Raw genomic sequence first — 18,692 nt, forward strand, 5'->3', positions numbered from 1 at the left:
GTGGATTACAAACAAACAACCTTGTACATGAGCTATGCCACGGTTACCTATGCCATGGTCAAGCACAGTTTCGTTTCCCTTTAGCGTTATTATGGCCTTTTGTTGGCGACAAATAAAATGTAACCATCCAAGATGTATGGAAACGCTTGTTTTGCCATGTCATAAGTGCACACTTTAATTTCCAGAAAAAGCCATCATCTACAGTTCAGCAAACAGCAAATCTTATATCGAGTAGGAAATATACAAGAAAAATCTCACACACACACACACACACCCAGAGCATACATCCACATCTACAGTCACGTAATGGAGTGTATCATTTCAAGGAAAAAAGGATATCATAAAATGTTGACTGTACGGTCATAAAAATCTGTATTTTCCAAATAAAATTACGCCCACATAGCCATAACGATAGTGGCTTCGCAGAAAAGAAGAAGGGCAGAAGAAACTGGCATCACCCTCTACCGAAAAATACCGAAAATAACACAAATAACCACAAAAATGTTAGCCAAAAGGGAAAAACTGCTGAGAGGCAGATGCCAACACCAAACCAATATGGCCATTGCCAACAGCCAATACTTGTAGCCACCAACCAACCAGCCAGCAGCAGCAGCAATTCCAGTGTTATTCGGTGGCAGTTGTCACAAGTGCATAAATTGCAACGCCATATAAGTTACATGGGCAAATATCCTTGTCGAGTCCGCAGCAAGCTGAGAATATGCACACGACTCAACAACAACGGCAGCAGCAACATCACCAAATGGCAAGGACAGCAACAACGATGCTAAACATTTTGCTTCGTCTTTCTCAAACACAGAGGAAGATGTTGAACTGAACTTGAGCAATGCTATGCCTTGTAGTTTTTCCGCCATTTGGTCATCGAGTTTACAGGATCTTGCACTAAAGTGCACAATTTCCTCGATGTGAAAGCTTTCTTTGTGCATGCGGGTGGGTGTATTCGATTTCATATTTTCTAAGTAATTGTTTGCCTTTTGATTGGAGGGTATGTGTATTCAAAAGAAATGGGTTTATTTTATAAATTTGGAAAATTATTAATGTTATTCTCACTTAGGTTTGAGATTTTTTAATATATTAATCAAAGACCCGATTTATACAATATGAGCTAATAGAAAGAGGAATATATAGGTGAAGAAAAACTTAAGTGACCTGAGCGGCATTGTACACAAGTCTACTACAATCCGAGGCTAAAAAGCTCCTATAAAATAATAGAAAACCGTCGTCCCGGTAAAGCAAACCCAAGTCGTTCAGCCTGCAGAGGGCGGCTGGAGGCAATTGCTTTCGAGTTCCGAGCTGGTCCGCATCCTCAAATCACCTTAACGTACCCTCAGCGATGCTACTATCTATGAAATGGCATTTGTCTAAGAATATTAGTCCATTCGTCATAGAAATGTCTTTTCTATCTATTAGCGCCCTATCGTAGATCGACCTACAGTAATGGGCTTTATAGGAGCCGTCTGCCCTACGGAGGGGCAGAGCCCCAGACAAGAGCATAACATTTTTCCCACATCCTTAGCCTTTCCATCTGATGTGACAAAATTTCAAACAAGACAAGGAAGGTAAAAGCGACGGTAGGTCTGATCAATTGCCGGTAGATGAAAAAGCCTATCATCGTGGAAGAGACAACCTCTCACCCTCAAGATTCAACAGTATCCGAAATGCAGACCCTTTAACCCTAGATATGACGTAGTCTTTATGACGAATACGGTTGAATCTCTCCTGGAATACTACACCTAAGCATCTCATTTTATCCGAGACAGGAACCAGCTCCGAACCTACCTTAAGATACATCTGAAACCTCCTAAAATTTGGGTATACTATGCCCAGCAGATCAAGGAAGGCCGTAGCACAATATTTCCATACGATCAACTTCAGGAGCCATTTAATGACTTAGCGGTGGAGGGCATCGATGTATTAACCGTTCTATCGAGGGACCGAAAAAGCTCATAGGACACCATCGGCGTAAGTCAGTAGAAAGTCGCCAGAGAAAGAGACGGGATCTCGCAGGAAGATATGTTGTAAAACATCCGACCGAGGTGGTCCGAGTCGCTCAACCACTTTAATTTTGAATAACAGATCCTTAAGAAAACTAGAGACCATTTTACAGGATTGGCTGTAAAAGCCATAGATTGGAATTTATATAAAATTCCATAGTGCCAGTCAAAGACAAAAGCTCTGGCGATATCTGAGGAGGCTAAGGATATTGTTCCGTATTTCCTGTCAAAGCCTTTGTCAACAAAGCTACTAAAAGTCTAAAACCAAATTGACAATCCCGTAGAATCCTTCTTAATTCTAGGGTTCTTCCAATTCTTTCCAGAATAAAGAATTGGAATAACTTTCCGAGCGGTGATAGAAGAGAAATGGACCTGATGTTACCACACTGAGAGGAATCAGAACCCCTCTTCAGTATGTAAGCTATTTTGGCATCCTTCCAAGCCGTAGGAAAGTAGCCTAAATTCAAGCGATGATCATCACAAAAAACAAAATTACATTTCCCGTCCTTTTAGAAGCTACGTCCGGTATTTGGTCCATATCGAAGGATTTAAGGGCTGGCCGACTTGAAAGCGCAAAGCCAACCTTCTTGGTATAGACAAACGCACTTTCTTCCCAAAGGGAGATGTTGTCCACAGAGGAGCCATTAGCATGATAGGTGAATGGACTCCAATCTCCTCCATCACCAAGCTGACTTGATGTTCAAAAGAATCGTCGACCAAAACTCCCCCAGCTCTATGTTCTTCGGAACTAACCCTAGCATCAGTGGCGTCTACAAGGGGACTGACAGCATTTCGAGAGGCAAGGCCTGGATTCCAATCCTAATCCTTCATCCCATACTAAATTTAGTACTATTAAGAACTTTTCGCACAATTTCAGTACACATTTCCCCGACCACCTCCATATCTCAATCCCGGATACGAACAGTGGCAACCAAATCAAATTTTGGGATTCCAGACCTATCTTCAACCAATAACAAATTTAGTACCATTTGGTACTTTTCGAACAGTTATGGTACACTTTACCAATACCACTTCAGTGTCTTCACCACAGAAATCAACAAAGCTTTCAATTTCAAACTTCGGGATTCCAGGAATCGGGACTCCATACATTCACCCAATACCAAATTTAGTACCATTTATATTTCCCAACCACCTCCAAATCGCAAAAAAAAAAATACCAACAGTAATCTAAATATCAAATTTCATAATTGTATATCTACCTCTTCAATTAAAACCAAATTTAGTACCATTCAATACTTTTCGTACGGTTTTAGTACACATTTCCGATCTATTTGTCCAGGCTACACATAAACACATAAAACTATTTAAAAATTGTTTGCACTTGTAGAACCCATTTTCAAAACCACTTCTTTATCACTAATCTACCACCGACACGAAATTTCAAAATTCGTGCTACATCCATTCACCCCAAACCAAACTGTTCTCAATTTAGTACTTTTCGTAGTTTTAAAGTTCGATTTTCCAAAAACCCTTTGGATATCTATCTAGCACTCCATCAGTGACTTTCATTTCAAATTTCTGGCTCATTCCATTTGTCCAATACATATAATTTAATTATATCCCCAGCCATATGGCTAATGAGGGTATATATCTTTTGAAAGGGCCAAAACGTGCCCTATCGTAATATTATAGTCAAACACGTATAGAGTTCGGAGATGGACAATATCGGTCCACTACTTATGGTACCTCACCCACAAAAGGTCGAAATTATCCAACTTTGCAAATCCTAACATTTGCATCAATGCTAGGTCAGGCACAAAAATGGAGAATATCGGTCCACTTCATCCAGTCCCTCCCCCAAAGATCAACATTTTTATACCCTCCACCATACATAGTATGGAGGATATATTAAGTTCGTCATTCCGTTTGTAACTCATCGAAATAATCATTTTAGATCCAGCAAAGTATATATATTCTTGATCAGCGTAAAATTCTAAGACGATTTAGCCCTGTCCGTCCGTCTGTTGTAATCACGCTACAGTCTAAACGAATTAAGATAGGAAGCTAAAATTTTGCACAGATCCCTCCCTTTTGCACAGATCCCTCTTTTGTCTGCAGGCAGGTCAAGTTCGAAGATGGGTATATCGGTGCACGATATCGTATAGCCCCCATATGACGGTACCCCCCGATATTTGGTATTTTGATGATGTAAGTCACATTTTTCAATGGAATTGTCTGAAATTCCACACAAGGAGTCCCTAGTGGGTACTTTATACCTCGGAAGAGAATTATCTATATAGGTCCACGATATCGTATAGTTCCATATAACGGTACCCCCCGATATTCGGTATTTTGATGATTTTACACACATTTTTCAATGGAATTGTCTGAAAATCCACACAAGGAGTTCCTTGTGAGTACTTTATCCCCTGGAAGAGAATTTCTACATTTGTCCGCGATATTGTATCCCCCATATAACGGTGCCCCCGATATTCGGTATTTTGATGATTTTAGACACATTTTTCAACGGAATTGTCTGAAATTCTACAAAAGGAGTTCTTTGCGATTACATTACCCCCTGAGAGAATTGTCTATATATGTCCACGATATCGTATAGCCCCATATATCCTACCCCCCGATATTCGATATTTTGATGATTTTACCCACATTTTTTCAACGGAATTGTCTGAAATTCACACGATGAGTTCATTGTGAGTACTTTATCTCTTGGAATAGAATTATCTATATAGGTCTACGATATCTCTAGCCCCCCATATAACGGCACCCCCGATATTCGGCATTTTGATGATTTTAGTTACATTTTTCAACGGAATTGTCTGAAATTGTACACAAGAGGTTCTTTGTGAGCACTTTACCCCCCGACAGAGAATTCTCTATATAGGTTAACGATATCGTATATCCCCCCTGTAACGGTACCCCCGATGTTCGGTATTTTGATGATTTTAGCCATATTTTTCTATGGTATTGTCTGAAAATCGACACAAGGAGTTCTTTGTGAGCACTTTAATCCCTGAAAGGTAATTGTCTATATAGGTCCACAATATCGCATATCCCCCCCTATATCGGCACCTTCCGATATTAGATATTTAAATAATTTAACAGAATTTTTAATGGATTTTATTTTTTGAAAATTTTCTAATTCGTTTCAAAGTTCGGCCTGGCCGAATTTACTGCTTTTTTACTTGTTAATAATTATAACTCTTATAAAATGTGATGTAAGAGTCCGATTGCCTTCAAATTATACACATTACAATGTTCATAACGATGAAATATATCGGTCCACTCCTTCTGGTACCTCCCACACAAAGTATGGTATATGGTACCTTAGGCAGATTTTAACATTTTCTTAATATTGTCACATATTTAATAAAAAGTGAATGAAGTAACAAATATAGTCAAAACCTGGGGCGTCGCAATATTTATAACAAATTTATTTCGGACCGATACGAAATAGACTATATTGGTGCATTCCTCCTTAACTTATGTTTTACTTTTAACGTCAAAAAATATTTAAATAATCGAACAATGGTTGAGGGTATTCATCTGTCGGCTAAATTGTTTTTAAAACATTTTATTACGAATTTTCAAGAAGTCAGCCTTATTACACTCCTACCAAGTCTGAATTTCAGGATTCTAGCTTCGTATGGCCTTCAATTCTCAGTCTGTTATTTCTCTATTCTTTTTTACATATATATTTCTGATATATCGGAATTTAAAGCTCCCAAAAAGAAATTCGAACTGTAGTTTAGAAGGTTGTAAAAGTTTTGGCTGAGTACACCTTCCCTTGGTCATTTTGCTGTTCATCTCCTTTTTACTTTGTTTGTTGGAGTTGAAGGCATTCTTCATTGTTATACTTTTAGTTCTCAAGGGGAAGTAAAAACTATAATAATAGCACTACAAAAAACGCCATAATATTTATATATGCGTAGCAAAATAACTTCATTTATTACAATGCCTCTGTAATTAATATGCGAGTTTTTTGGTGTCATTTCAACTGATTGACATCTCTTTTTTCTGGAGATGTTAATTGGATATGCCAGCGGCACTTATTAGCAAACCACAACAAATGCTCTGATATCAACCGATATTATAACATACATATACAGGGAAAAAAAGTTATTTCAACGCAATGACAAATAAACATGTTACATTTGTATTTGAAATGTTAATTGAACTTCAATAATTCATATATCCATGGGCACAGCAGAGCGTTTGACCCACCGTTGCCAAGCGCAAGAAATATGAAATTGTAAAATTCATACCTGTGGGATTGATAAATAAATGTGAAGTTATACGAAAGAAAGAATTAAACATATGACTAGCCAGAGAGTACGATCGTGAATTCCTTTAAAACTACATTTTCGCAGGAAAAAAGCAGAATGTATAATGTATTGAATCGAGGTCAACCGTCATAAAAATATCAAACCATAATAAGACTAATCATCCATGGAGTCTTATTATGCAGCAATGTGAGGCTGAAAACAGGTAAGTCTGTTTGATGAGTTTACATTGGTTCAACACGAATAAAGACTTGTACTCCATATCCATATATTGGATAGACTATATCCCTTAGTATTTGCTTGACAGCTATCAAACTTTTGCTGCCAAGTATGGGGAATGGTGCTCGGAACGGATTTTTCTCTGTGCACAGTGGCCCCACATTTAGGGAAGGTGTGACAAAAATGTTTTTTAATAAAAACTAATCGATCTGATTTTTAGAGTAGCTTTAGAATAAGTAAAACATAAAACATAACATTGTGAAAATTGGTCAAGGGACAGGCATATTCCCCATATAACGGTACCCTCCGGTTTAAAAAAAATGATTGTATGTCATTTTTAATTGAATTAGACTGAAATTTTACATCTGCCGTTTTTAATGAATCAGGCATTCATGCCTATGGCTCCACAATTTTATGTAGAATAGAAATAGTTTTACCGTATGTTTTCAATCGATTTTGCTGAAATCTAATATTTAGTTTGGGATAGAGTGCCAAATTGAAGTGACAAAAATTGTTGAGATCCAATATTTTTTTGATCTAGGTCCCATAGAACACGTCCCCAGATTTAAGGTTTTTTTTTAAGATATTGGCAAGATTTCTCAACAAATGTTGTTGTAGTTTGGCATTTTGGATTCTGAATGCAAAAAAAAAAAAAAAAAAACAGTAAAGAAAGTCCTAAAGTCGGGCGGGGCTGACTTTATGATACCCTACACCACTTTGCTAATTTAGTAGAGCTCCACATAACAATTGACGGTTTTTATGGGAGAATTCAATCATACACGCCATGATTATAATTATTATCTAAAAAGGACAAAATATGGCAAAGCATTTGTATCTTTTAAATTCGGACTTGTATTGCCCATTTGGTGCAAAATTAATTTGAAATCAGATAAAGAGATATATAGGAGCTATATCAAAATCTGAACCGATCTCGATAAAATTTGGCAAATATATTTCTGAGCTGTATTTGATATATTTCCCTGAATATCGTTGTTACGGAGTGCATATTACGGCTGTGGGTAACACAGCAAATCGGATGAACAATATATATGGGAGCTATAGCTATATCTAAACCGATCTTCATACTAGCTTCTAGACTCAATTCGGTCGTATTGGTGCACAATAAAAGTAAATCGGACGACGTTGTATATAGGAGATATATCCAAATCTGAACCGATATCGATAAAATTTAGCAAAGGTATTTCTGAGCTGCATTTGATATATTTCCCCAAATATTGTTGTCACAGAGTGCATATTGCGACTGCGGAGGACAAAAATAACAAATCGGATGAACAATATATATGGGAGCTATAGGTATATCTGAACCGATCTCGATCAAATTTGGCACACTTATTCTCAGGCCTGATTTGATTGTATGTGCAAAATTTCATACTATTCGGATATTACACGTTTGGTGCACAATAAAAAGCAAATCGGACTAAGATATATATGGGAGCTACATCTAAATTTTTACCGATTATCTCCAATTTCAATAGGGTTCGTCCTTGGGCCAAACAAATGTTGTTTAGAAAATTTCATCTCAATCGGATAATAAATGCGACCTGCATTTTGTTCACAAGAATACATGGACAGACGAACGGACGTACAGAGGGACTGACATGCATAAATCAACTCAGAAAGTGATTCTATGGATATCCTCAAAAGTAACTATGGGTCTATCTCGCTTCCTTCTCGATGTTACATCCAAGTGCACAAAGACATAATACCCTTACCACTATGTGGTGTAGGGTATAAAAATAATGTTTTGTACACCTCCCATGTAAGGGTACATTTTAAAACATGATTAATAAAATGTTGATCCTTTGTTGGGATGGTACTGAAAGCTCACTTTCTGTGTCGTCCGTTCGCATTTATTATCCTATTGAGATGAAATTTTCCAAACAATATGATTTGGGCCAAGGACGAACTCTATTAAAATTGCTGAGAATCGGTTCAAATTTAGATATATCTCCCATATATATCTTTAACCGATTTCAAGTTAATTTTGCACCAAATGGCCAATATCAGCCCAAATGACCTGCATTTTGGCACATTCAACCGAGTTCAGTATAGAAGGAAGTAAGTTAAATTTGTTAAAAATCGATTCAGATAAAGCTATTGCACCCATATATATGTATCAACCAATTTGGTGTTGAAGTCCCTCACATTCATAATACGCATTCGGCAACAATGATATTTTGTACTGGATATCTTATATAGCTCGGAAATACCTTTGCCAAATTTTATCGAGAACGGCTTACATATATATCCTTAATCCTAATTCAGGTTTTTTCTGTCAGAATCGAATTCGATTCAGAATTGGATATGCCCCAAAAACATTAGTTCCCTTTGAAACCAAATTCTAACTGCTCTATAGCCAAATGTTGACATATGATCTGCCTTTAAATAAACGCCCAATATAAATTCTTTTGCTACGGGATCTCTACTAAATATGCATAGTTGTGTAGGGTATCATATAGTCGGCCCCGCCCGACTTCCTAAAGATTACAACGTGCCAGATTTTGAATATATACTTTATACTTTATATTAAATATGTGATAATATTTGTAAAATGATGAGATATGAGTGACGTTCCAGATGTAGGCGACCGATGTATTCACTTCCTCTAATATTGATAAAAATATTGAGATGTGAAAAAATTAAAGGTAATATAACAATTATTTCCTATTTTATGCTAATATTTATTGTACCAAAATTTTAACCTTTGTGGGAAATGAACAGGAGGTGTCCGATATGTTCTTTACTCACATCAGATATCTGGTTGAGAAAAATATGACAAATATGAATATTTAAAATTTCTTGAGAAGGTGCCAGAGGTGGTCGATTTGTATCATTCATTAGTAAAACATTTGGGATATTTGAAATTTGAAGTTAATTGGAGGCTTATTTCGCATTTTGTTGTTTAAAATTCAGATAGAGTGGTCCGATATCTACCATCTTCTCAACAGATCTTGTCTTGGTAGAAATATTCAGACGTGTGAAATTAGATAAGAACGAGAAGAACGGTTCGGATCTCTATTTCACATTTTATGAGCGTTTCGTTTATTCAAAATGTTAATCCTTTGTGGGGACGTACCAGAAGGAATCGTCCGATATTATCCATTTTCAAATGACTTTTATTTAACACAAATGCTATGGCCTATTTCAACCACTAAATATTACCCGATGACCATCAAAATTGGAAGGCTTAGGCCCAGCCCTAAGCTCTAGCCTAACTTCCGCATTGATTGTTCTATAATTGCGACCAGTAGAGCAACTGCAAAATCAGTTTTTTTTTCAGTTTTAGGTCCATTTCAACCCCAAAATATTATGCGATCATCTCCAAAAGCAATAGGGTTCTATTCTGGTCCACCCACCTCCATTCTAAATTTCGTGAAGATCGTGCCATAATTGTGATATTATCCATTTTCACTCCTGATCTAGCGCTGACAGAAATATTAAGAGTTGCAAAGTTTACTTAATATCGAATGATCCTGTCCCTTCCTAAGAGGTAAATTTTTTTGTTTTTTTTTGGAGTTTTGAGAGTTAAAAGACAGGCACCCCTAGATCGCCTCCAAATATCCTGAAACAGATTTTGTCCGTTATTCGCTGACGCACGTTCTAACCACATCAAATGATATATACCCTTGGTAGGCATATGGCTAAAAGTGCGATGAAAATATATTTATTACATATAAGTGTACATTTCATTCGAAAGCATCCCTATTTTCACCATACACATCAACAGTGACCCGTATTATAAATTTTTGACTTCAAATTTTAATCGTTTCCGTCACGGTATTACATAGTATTTTTCATTTTTAAAATATTGTTTTAAAAGGGTATTTCCAAAATATAGTCTTATCTGGAACCTCACAACAACAGTTTCATATTCCCCGGCGGCATGCAGTAGAAACCCCAGCCTATTCACCAAGAGTTAGCTTGATACCAGATTTATCAGTCTGCTAATATCTTGACTTCAACTAGCCCACATAAAAAATAAATTCTACGGTTTTTTATCTTTTTTTTCCGATTCACCAAAGTATTGGTTAGTATTCAATTAATAACTTCCCACAAACCAATATCACATTAAGCGCAAAATTGAATATTATTTATACACCACATAAATATTAATACTGTTTTCTTTTTTTCAATTAAAATAAATACTCAGAGATATTTTGAATTAATTTAAATAAATCTTCCATAGAGCAAATGTTGCCAAGATTTATAATCGTTGCAAATAATTAACACAAACAACAGCAACAACAGAGAGAAAATTAATGCAACATAAACAGCTTTTGTGATTAATATTAATATTATTATTAATTAGTTGTTGTTGTTGCTGCTGTTGTTGTTATTACGTACATTGAGGTCTACATGTGTGATTTCAATAATTAACATCTATAAATTTTGCCATTCATAACTGTTGCTGAAGTAAACAATTATAACAATAACAACAACATCAACATTAAATTGAATAATTGAATTTAATAGGATGAAGTCTACTGGCTGCTTGTGTTGCGGATTTAAAAAAATTTATTATTACCATTTTAATCCTGACCATAAGATTTAGTATAAAGTAAAATATAAAACATGTTTGGAATATGCATCAAGTTAGGTTTTAAATTGTTCTTAATTTGGCAAATATTTTATTATATATTTAAGACAGACAATAAATTAGCTCAAAGGTTATTTTCTTTGACACTTGCAACTTTATCTAGTCTTTTTATACCCTACAACACTATGTGTTGGGGGTATTATAAGTTTGATTGGGCCAAAAATTATGTAACACCTCGAAATATTGGTTTCCCACATAGGAAAGTATACATGGATCTTCCTAGCTCGCCGAGCTGAGTCGATCTAGCTATGTATGTCCGTCCGTCCGTCTGTCCGTCTGTCCATGTTAATTTGTAATCACTCTACAGGTCGCAATTATGGCCCGATCTTCACGAAATTTAGAATGTAGGTGGGGCTTGGACCAGAATAGAACCCTATTGCTTTTGGAGATGATCGCCAAATGTTTAGGGGTTGAAATGGACCAAATACTGAAAAAATGTCGGATTTTGCAGTAGCTATACAGGTCGCAATTATAGACCAATCGACGCGAAATTTCGCGTGTAGATAGAGTTTAGGGCGGGGAAGAAGCCTACTAATTTGGGTGGTCATCGGATAATATCTAGCGGGTAAAATAGACCATATCTTTTGTGTTGAAAAAAATCAAAATTTTTCATTAAACCGTGAATATTTTAAATCCCGGCGAAATCAAGGTTACTTCTGACCTTTACATTGATGTTATTATCCAACAAATCGGATATATAGCAAAATATGTGCGATATATATGTCTAACAAAGAAGATATGCTTGAAAGATCTTGTTGGAGCAAAAGTATTTTATTATTTTTATTCTAAGTCTTATTATTTCATTTATTATAATTAACTTATTATTTTTATTATAATTTACAATCCCTATTTGTCTGAACGGACATCCCTAATTACATTGTAAATTTTTCAACCGGCATCCCTATTTCTTTTCTAATTGCAATTTTTGGCAATTCCTCTTTTAATCGCATTCTTCGATTCAAGGTCAATATTTGTCTCAACATAAGCCGGACAATGATCTTTGCTGCCTCCGTTACGTTATGCTTTGTTGTTGTTGTTAATTTCTCTATTTACCCTAATGAGTGGAAATGTAAACAAAGCAATAGCGTCAGCAGAGACAGTAAATATGATCAATGCTGGCTCGTTATGTTGACGATTACAAATCTATTTTTAGTATTGTTCCTTTTCTCTGCCGTGCTGCATTAAATCGATCTAACGCTAACATAATTTTCTGCCTTGCTGCTAATACAAACAAAACGACCTAAGTCGCAAATTTTATAAATTAAAGTTTAAGAATATTAATAAGAATTAAGTGTCCCATCAGGAGCAAAACTATTACCAAATTATATTTAATTATAATTTTGATTAAATAAAATTGCCCCAGTGACAATAAATTTTAAAGAACATTTTATTGTGTTTTTTTTTGCTCTGGCTCAAGCAGCCATTCTCCTACATTTTTATGGTGCCGAAACCCGGGACAAGTGAAAATTCCTGACTCTAAAACTTAAGAACAGTGTTCGTGAACTTTAATTAAACCAAAAGAAAATTACTTTACTCGGTCTTAAATTTGTGAAATAAATTAATAAATAATATGAGAAACTGCACAATTAAACTGCGATAAAAATCTTTTAAATAACTGTGAACATTTTATCAAAATATATGTCTGCCGCTATTCTGGGAAAATTCTAAATCTAAACAAACCTACACCCTGAGAAAATTAATTGGACAAATTTAAAAGAATAATACTGTGAACTTCAATACTTACTCCTTTGTTGAACTTCTATACTTACCACTGTGCTGAACTTCTATACTTACCACTGTGCTGAACATCTATACTTACCACGGTGCTGAACTTCAATACTTATACCTGTGCTGAAAAAGATATTTTTTTTGGAAAAAACAAAGTGAAGACTTCGTACTGCAACAATAGCTCAAACAAGTTTTGTTATATTTTGGTCCTGTCTCATACTGGTAAGAAATTGAATAGACATTTTATATAAATTTATGAACATTTGCGCCATTTTGACACATTTTGCTGCCTCAAATTTTAATCAAATTCAAAATGGAGGATTACTCGAGAGCAATTGAAGACCAAAGGATTTTAATGAGCCGTGTCCAACGCATAATTTCTGACTTCGATCAATTGTCTGTTGGTGAAAAAACGCGAGGTTTGTGTCAAAGCTGTCTCGACGAGATAGAAGAAATTAAGAAAACTTTTGAGGCCAACCATGAGCAGATTTTTGATGCGGTGCGTGACCGATCAATCAACACTGATGATGTCCCATATTTTCATGAAGATGTGCATTACTCATTTTTCAAAATTTATCTCAGTGGTAAAGGAAAGTTGCTTGATTTTATGGCCGAATATCGAGCTCCAAATTCTCCAAATTTTCATTCTACTTTTCATGCCTCAAGTTCCTCTCAAAGAAACGATTCCATTATCCCAGACATTCGTCTTCCGAAAATCGACATTCCAATTTTTTCTGGTGACTATTTAAATTGGGTGTCATATAGAGACATGTTTATTTCGCTGGTTCACAACAACCAAAGCTTGTCCAATGTTCAAAAATATTATTTTTTGAAAAATTCTTGTCGAGATACCCCATTAACTATCGTCAACGAATATCCTGCCTCTGAGACAAGCTATGATCTTGCATGGACTGCATTGAGTAAAAGATACCACAACAAACGAAAAATAGCTGACACTGTGTTACGCAAACTACTTAGTATCCCGAAATCCAATGGTTCATGTGAAAGCATAAAAAATCTTCTTGATTCTACGAGAAATAGCTTGGCTCTTCTAAGCAGTTTAGGTGTTGATTGTTCCAATTGGGATCCGCTCCTGATTCACATTACTGTCAGTAAATTAGACCTGCAAACATGCAAAGAATGGGAACAATCATTAAAAGCTGCCACAGAAATTCCCAAAATTACCATCTTATACAACTTTCTCGAAACTACATTTCGCACATTAGAATCGATCTCTGAGTTTACTGAGTGCATTCCTAAGCCACATTTTAAATCAAACAACTCGAAATCGTATCAATCCCAAAGAATGACTCAACATCGTCGAATAAATATGGCGATTATAAACGATGAAAATTGCCCCTGTTGTGGTAAGCGCCATTTTCTTTATAAGTGTTTCAAATTTCTTGCGATGCCCTCTGCCTCGAAGCTTGAATTTATCAACTCCAAGAAAGTATGTCGAAATTGTTTAAATGTTGGTCATTTCTCGAGAGACTGTAAAAGTACAAGTCGTTGTAAATCCTGCCACCTCGCTCATCATACGATTGTACACAACGATTATACCTCTCGCAATACCTCAAGTTTCTCCGATGTTTCTCATAGCAGGAACGATAATGCAGCTTCTACTTCCGCCGTTGAGAATTCTAATGTCAACTTGTCTCTATTGAATACCACAGTCATGCCTCATGTTCTGTTAGCGACCATTCGTGTATTAGTGAAAAGCGAATTTGGAAACTTCAAATTAAGGGCCATTTTGGATCAAGGAGCCCAAGCATCTTTGATAACGGAAAGTGCTTCCCAACTTTTGCGGCTTCAAAAATACAACACTTTAGCTCAGATCACAGGTGTAGGTGGAAAAACAGTAATGGTTAAAAAATATGTTAAATTTGCTCTTGCCTCTCACTACGAATCAGGCTTTGAATTAAGAGGTCAAGCATATGTCATGCCTTCCCTAAATAATTATTGTGCTGGTCCTGTGGACAGACATAAATTGCCGTCTTTAGCAGAATTTTCTCTAGCTGACCCTGAATTTGATAAAAATGATCCCATAGATTTACTTATTGGTGGTGATTTATACGGAGACATACTACTACCGCAACAAAAGAAATTCGAAAAAGGCATTTTTCTTCAACTTACCCATTTTGGATGGATTGTTTCTGGCCCTACCGCTGAAATCTCTTATGCGCATTCCGTCAATGTTAATTTATGTTCCATAGACACCCAACTTAAGGCATTTTGGGAACAAGAAGAGCTCATAGAAACAAGAAAAATTACCCACGAAGAAAAATCATGTGAGGAGTTCTTTAAGAAAACTTGTTCTCGTGGCTCTGATGGAAGATATACCGTCGCATTACCATTCATTTCTCAAATACTTGGCAAATCTTCCCCTGTATTTAGTCACAGTGACTTCAGCGCTTTAAAACGTTTAAAACAAGTGGAGAGTAAATTCGTTAAAAACCCCAAATTTGCCTCAGAATATAGGAATTTTATGGATGAATATGAATCGCTAGGACATATGGTCAATATTGGTCCCTATCCTCAATCCATTCATCCTTACGGATATTTTCTGCCCCATCATGGCGTTATTCGGGAATCAAGTTCCACGACAAAATTACGTGTCGTTTTTGATGGTAGCAGCAAAATCCCTCTTTCTCCTTCTTTAAATGAGGAACTGTTCCCCGGACCTGCTTTACAAAATGACTTGCCGGCAATCATCAATCGCTGGCGTCGATTCAAAATTGGTTTCAGGTCAGATTTAGAAAAAATGTTCCGTCAGATAAGAGTCATAGAAAACCATCAACATTACCAGCAAATTTTGTGGCGAAATTCCGATTCTAATATTTACGTATATAAACTACAAACCGTCACCTATGGTACTTCCTCGGCTCCGTATCTCTCAATAAGAGTTCTTCATCAATTGGCTCAAGATGAAAGAGAAACTTTCCCTGAAGCTTGTAAGATTTTAAAATCTGATACTTATGTCGACGATATTATTTCTGGAGCTGACTCTGAGTCCGAAGCAATATTTTTGCAAAAACAGTTGGTCCAACTACTCTCTGCTGGAGGATTCAATTTACGTAAGTGGACTTCTAACTCTCCAGAGCTTATGTCCCACATACCAGAAGACTTCCGTGAAAAGTCAAATGTTTTTGATTTAAATGGACCAAACTTGGTAAAGGCCTTGGGCTTATGTTGGAATACTGACAAAGATACGTTTTCATTTGAGGTTAATTTTCCCATAAAACCTGACGTCACAAAAGCTAGTCTTCTCTCTGATGCCGCCAAATTATATGACCCTTTGGGATGGCTAGCACCTGTCACGATACAAGCGAAAATTTATTTCCAAAAGTTATGGCTCGAAGGCATTGATTGGAAAGATGATGTTTCTGATACAATGAAATCTAATTGGCACTCTTACTTAAAACGATTAAAAGGCATCGAAAATATTGCCATTCCCCGCTGGTTAGGCAGTTTTAAAGAATGCCCCGTCGAGCTGCACGGATTTTGCGATGCATCTACTTCAGCTTTTGCAGCCGCGGTTTATATCAAAATTTTGAATGATAATGGAGAAGGTGTAGTAAACTTACTACAATCAAAAACAAAAGTTGCCCCCTAAAGGTTTTGTCTATCCCGAAGTTAGAACTATGTGGAGCAACGCTTTTAACAAAACTGATGCATAAAGTACACGATATGCTGGATCTCAACATTACTAATGTTTATTACTGGACTGATAGTATTACCGTTTTGTGCTGGCTCAGAGGAGAGTCGTCCAGATGGAACGTTTTCGTTGGAAATCGAGTCGGTGAAGTCCAACGACATTCTAACATATCTCAATGGCGATATATTTCAACTCATGACAACCCTGCTGACTGTGCTTCCCGTGGTATTACGTCTACTGAGTTAGTTCAACATCCTCTTTGGTGGTCTGGTCCTCTTTGGCTCTCTCATCCTCAGAATCTTTGGCCAAAACAACCAGACAACTCTTATGACACTAATCTGGAAAAGCGGAAATCACTTAACGTTCATTCTTCTACTGTGTCAAAATATCCGGATTTATTAACTGATTACTCTTCTCTTACTAAGTTAACTCGAGTCATGGCTTATATTTTGAGATTTCTTCAATACAAACCTGGTTCTAAAATCCGACATAAAGGCTTTCTTCGAGCGACGGAATTGAATAAGGCGCTACAAAAACTTGTTATTTTGTCTCAAGACGTCGATTTCCCCGAGGAACTACAAATATTAAAGAACGGAGGAAGCATTTATCCAAGAAGCAAAATTGCCCAATTGTGTCCCTTTATTGACGACGATGGCGTACTACGTGTTGGAGGCAGATTGCAAAAAGCTAAGTTTCACTATGACTTTAAATATCCTATGTTATTGTCCAAACACAGTCCTTTATCTCTCTTAATATTTACAGATGCTCATAAGAAGACACTTCATGGAGGTCTCATCCAGATGCAAGCCTATGTCACTAGAAGGTTTTGGATATTATCTGCCCGAAATCTTGCTAAAAATGTCCAACGCCAATGTATTACGTGCTTTAAGTACAAGGCCAAATCCCTGCAGCAAATAATGGGCAATCTTCCGTCTGTGCGATTGCAACCCACAAGACCTTTTAAACATAGTGGTGTGGATTACGCTGGCCCAATAACCATTAAGCAATCAACGGCCAGGAATTCTGTCACGACAAAAGGATACATCTGTCTCTTCATATGTATGGTCACGAAAGCTCTTCACCTTGAAGCCGTAACAAGTCTTTCTACTGATGCTTTCATTGCTGCCTTCAGAAGGTTCACCTCACGACGAGGGATGTGTTCAGACCTTTACTCCGATTGTGGCACGAATTTCATTGGCTCTAATAAGGAACTTAAGATTCTACAAAGAAGAAATACAGAATCTCTACCGGAAGATTTGGCAAACCTACTAGCTGACAATGGCACAAATTGGCACTTTATTCCACCGGCTTCCCCAAATTTTGGAGGTCTTTGGGAAGCTGGCGTCAAATCCACAAAACATCATTTAAAACGCATCATGGAGCATCGCATTCTTACTTACGAAGAATTAGCAACTCTATTGGCTCAAATTGAAGGATGTCTCAATTCAAGACCGCTATGTCCTATTTCGCCTGACCCTTCAGATTTCGAAGCTCTAACTCCATCTCATTTTCTCGTTGGAGAACCGATTTTATGTGTCCCAGAAGAAAATCTGTTAAATTTCTCCATTGATAGACTTTCCCGGTGGAAAGTTGTCCAACTCCTTAAACAACAATTCTGGAAACGCTGGTCCTCAGAATATGTAAACCGTTTGCAGTCTCGCCCTAAATGGCTCAAACCTCAAAAGAATCTTGAAGTCGATGATCTTGTCATTATTTTCGATGAAAGATTGCCTCCAGGCCAGTGGCCGCTTGCCCGAATTATCGATGTTCATCCTGGTACTGATGGAAAAGTAAGAGTTGTCTCATTAAAGTCGAATGGAAAAATCTACAAACGTCCTGTCTCCAAAGTCGCACTACTTCCTCTTCAAGACTATTTCAATCCCCCACAAGGCCAACATAAGAGTTGCTGTGAGCAGAGGCATAGCATGGTAATCTCTAAAACCAAATAAAACACCTCATCATTCATCATGGTCAAGAATAGTTGTTCTTTGTGCGGGGGAATGTTGGAGCAAAAGTATTTTATTATTTTTATTCTAAGTCTTATTATTTCATTTATTATAATTAACTTATTATTTTTATTATAATTTACAATCCCTATTTGTCTGAACGGACATCCCTAATTACATTGTAAATTTTTCAACCGGCATCCCTATTTCTTTTCTAATTGCAATTTTTGGCAATTCCTCTTTTAATCGCAT

General features: G+C 36.7%; 1 protein-coding gene across 1 annotated transcript; it reads left to right on the forward strand.

Annotated features, from left to right (window-relative positions):
• Window positions 1-6,453: 6,453 nt before the first annotated feature.
• On the forward strand, window positions 6,454-16,740 carry LOC131803407 (uncharacterized). Its single transcript, XM_059124694.1, has 3 exons — window positions 6,454-6,479; window positions 14,442-15,790; window positions 16,571-16,740. Exons 1-3 carry the CDS (start codon window positions 6,454-6,456, stop codon window positions 16,738-16,740), a joined length of 1,545 nt encoding a protein of 514 aa, XP_058980677.1.
• The last annotated feature ends 1,952 nt before the right edge of the window (window positions 16,741-18,692 follow it).

Source organism: Musca domestica, unplaced genomic scaffold (genome assembly GCF_030504385.1).
Source record: "Musca domestica strain aabys unplaced genomic scaffold, Musca_domestica.polishedcontigs.V.1.1 3, whole genome shotgun sequence".
In the NCBI taxonomy this organism is placed as follows: Eukaryota; Metazoa; Arthropoda; class Insecta; order Diptera; family Muscidae; genus Musca; species Musca domestica.

What these genes read in the sequence shown, in the direction of transcription:
- LOC131803407 (XM_059124694.1), top strand. Translation starts at nt 6,454, where the DNA reads ATGCAGCAATGTGAGGCTGAAAACAG. An exon ending in CAATGTGAGGCTGAAAACAG is followed by an intron (nt 6,480 to 14,441) that starts GTAAGTCTGTTT and finishes TTCTCATAGCAG; the next exon opens with GAACGATAATGCAGCTTCTA. An exon ending in AGAAACTTTCCCTGAAGCTT is followed by an intron (nt 15,791 to 16,570) that starts GTAAGATTTTAA and finishes CTGGACTGATAG; the next exon opens with TATTACCGTTTTGTGCTGGC.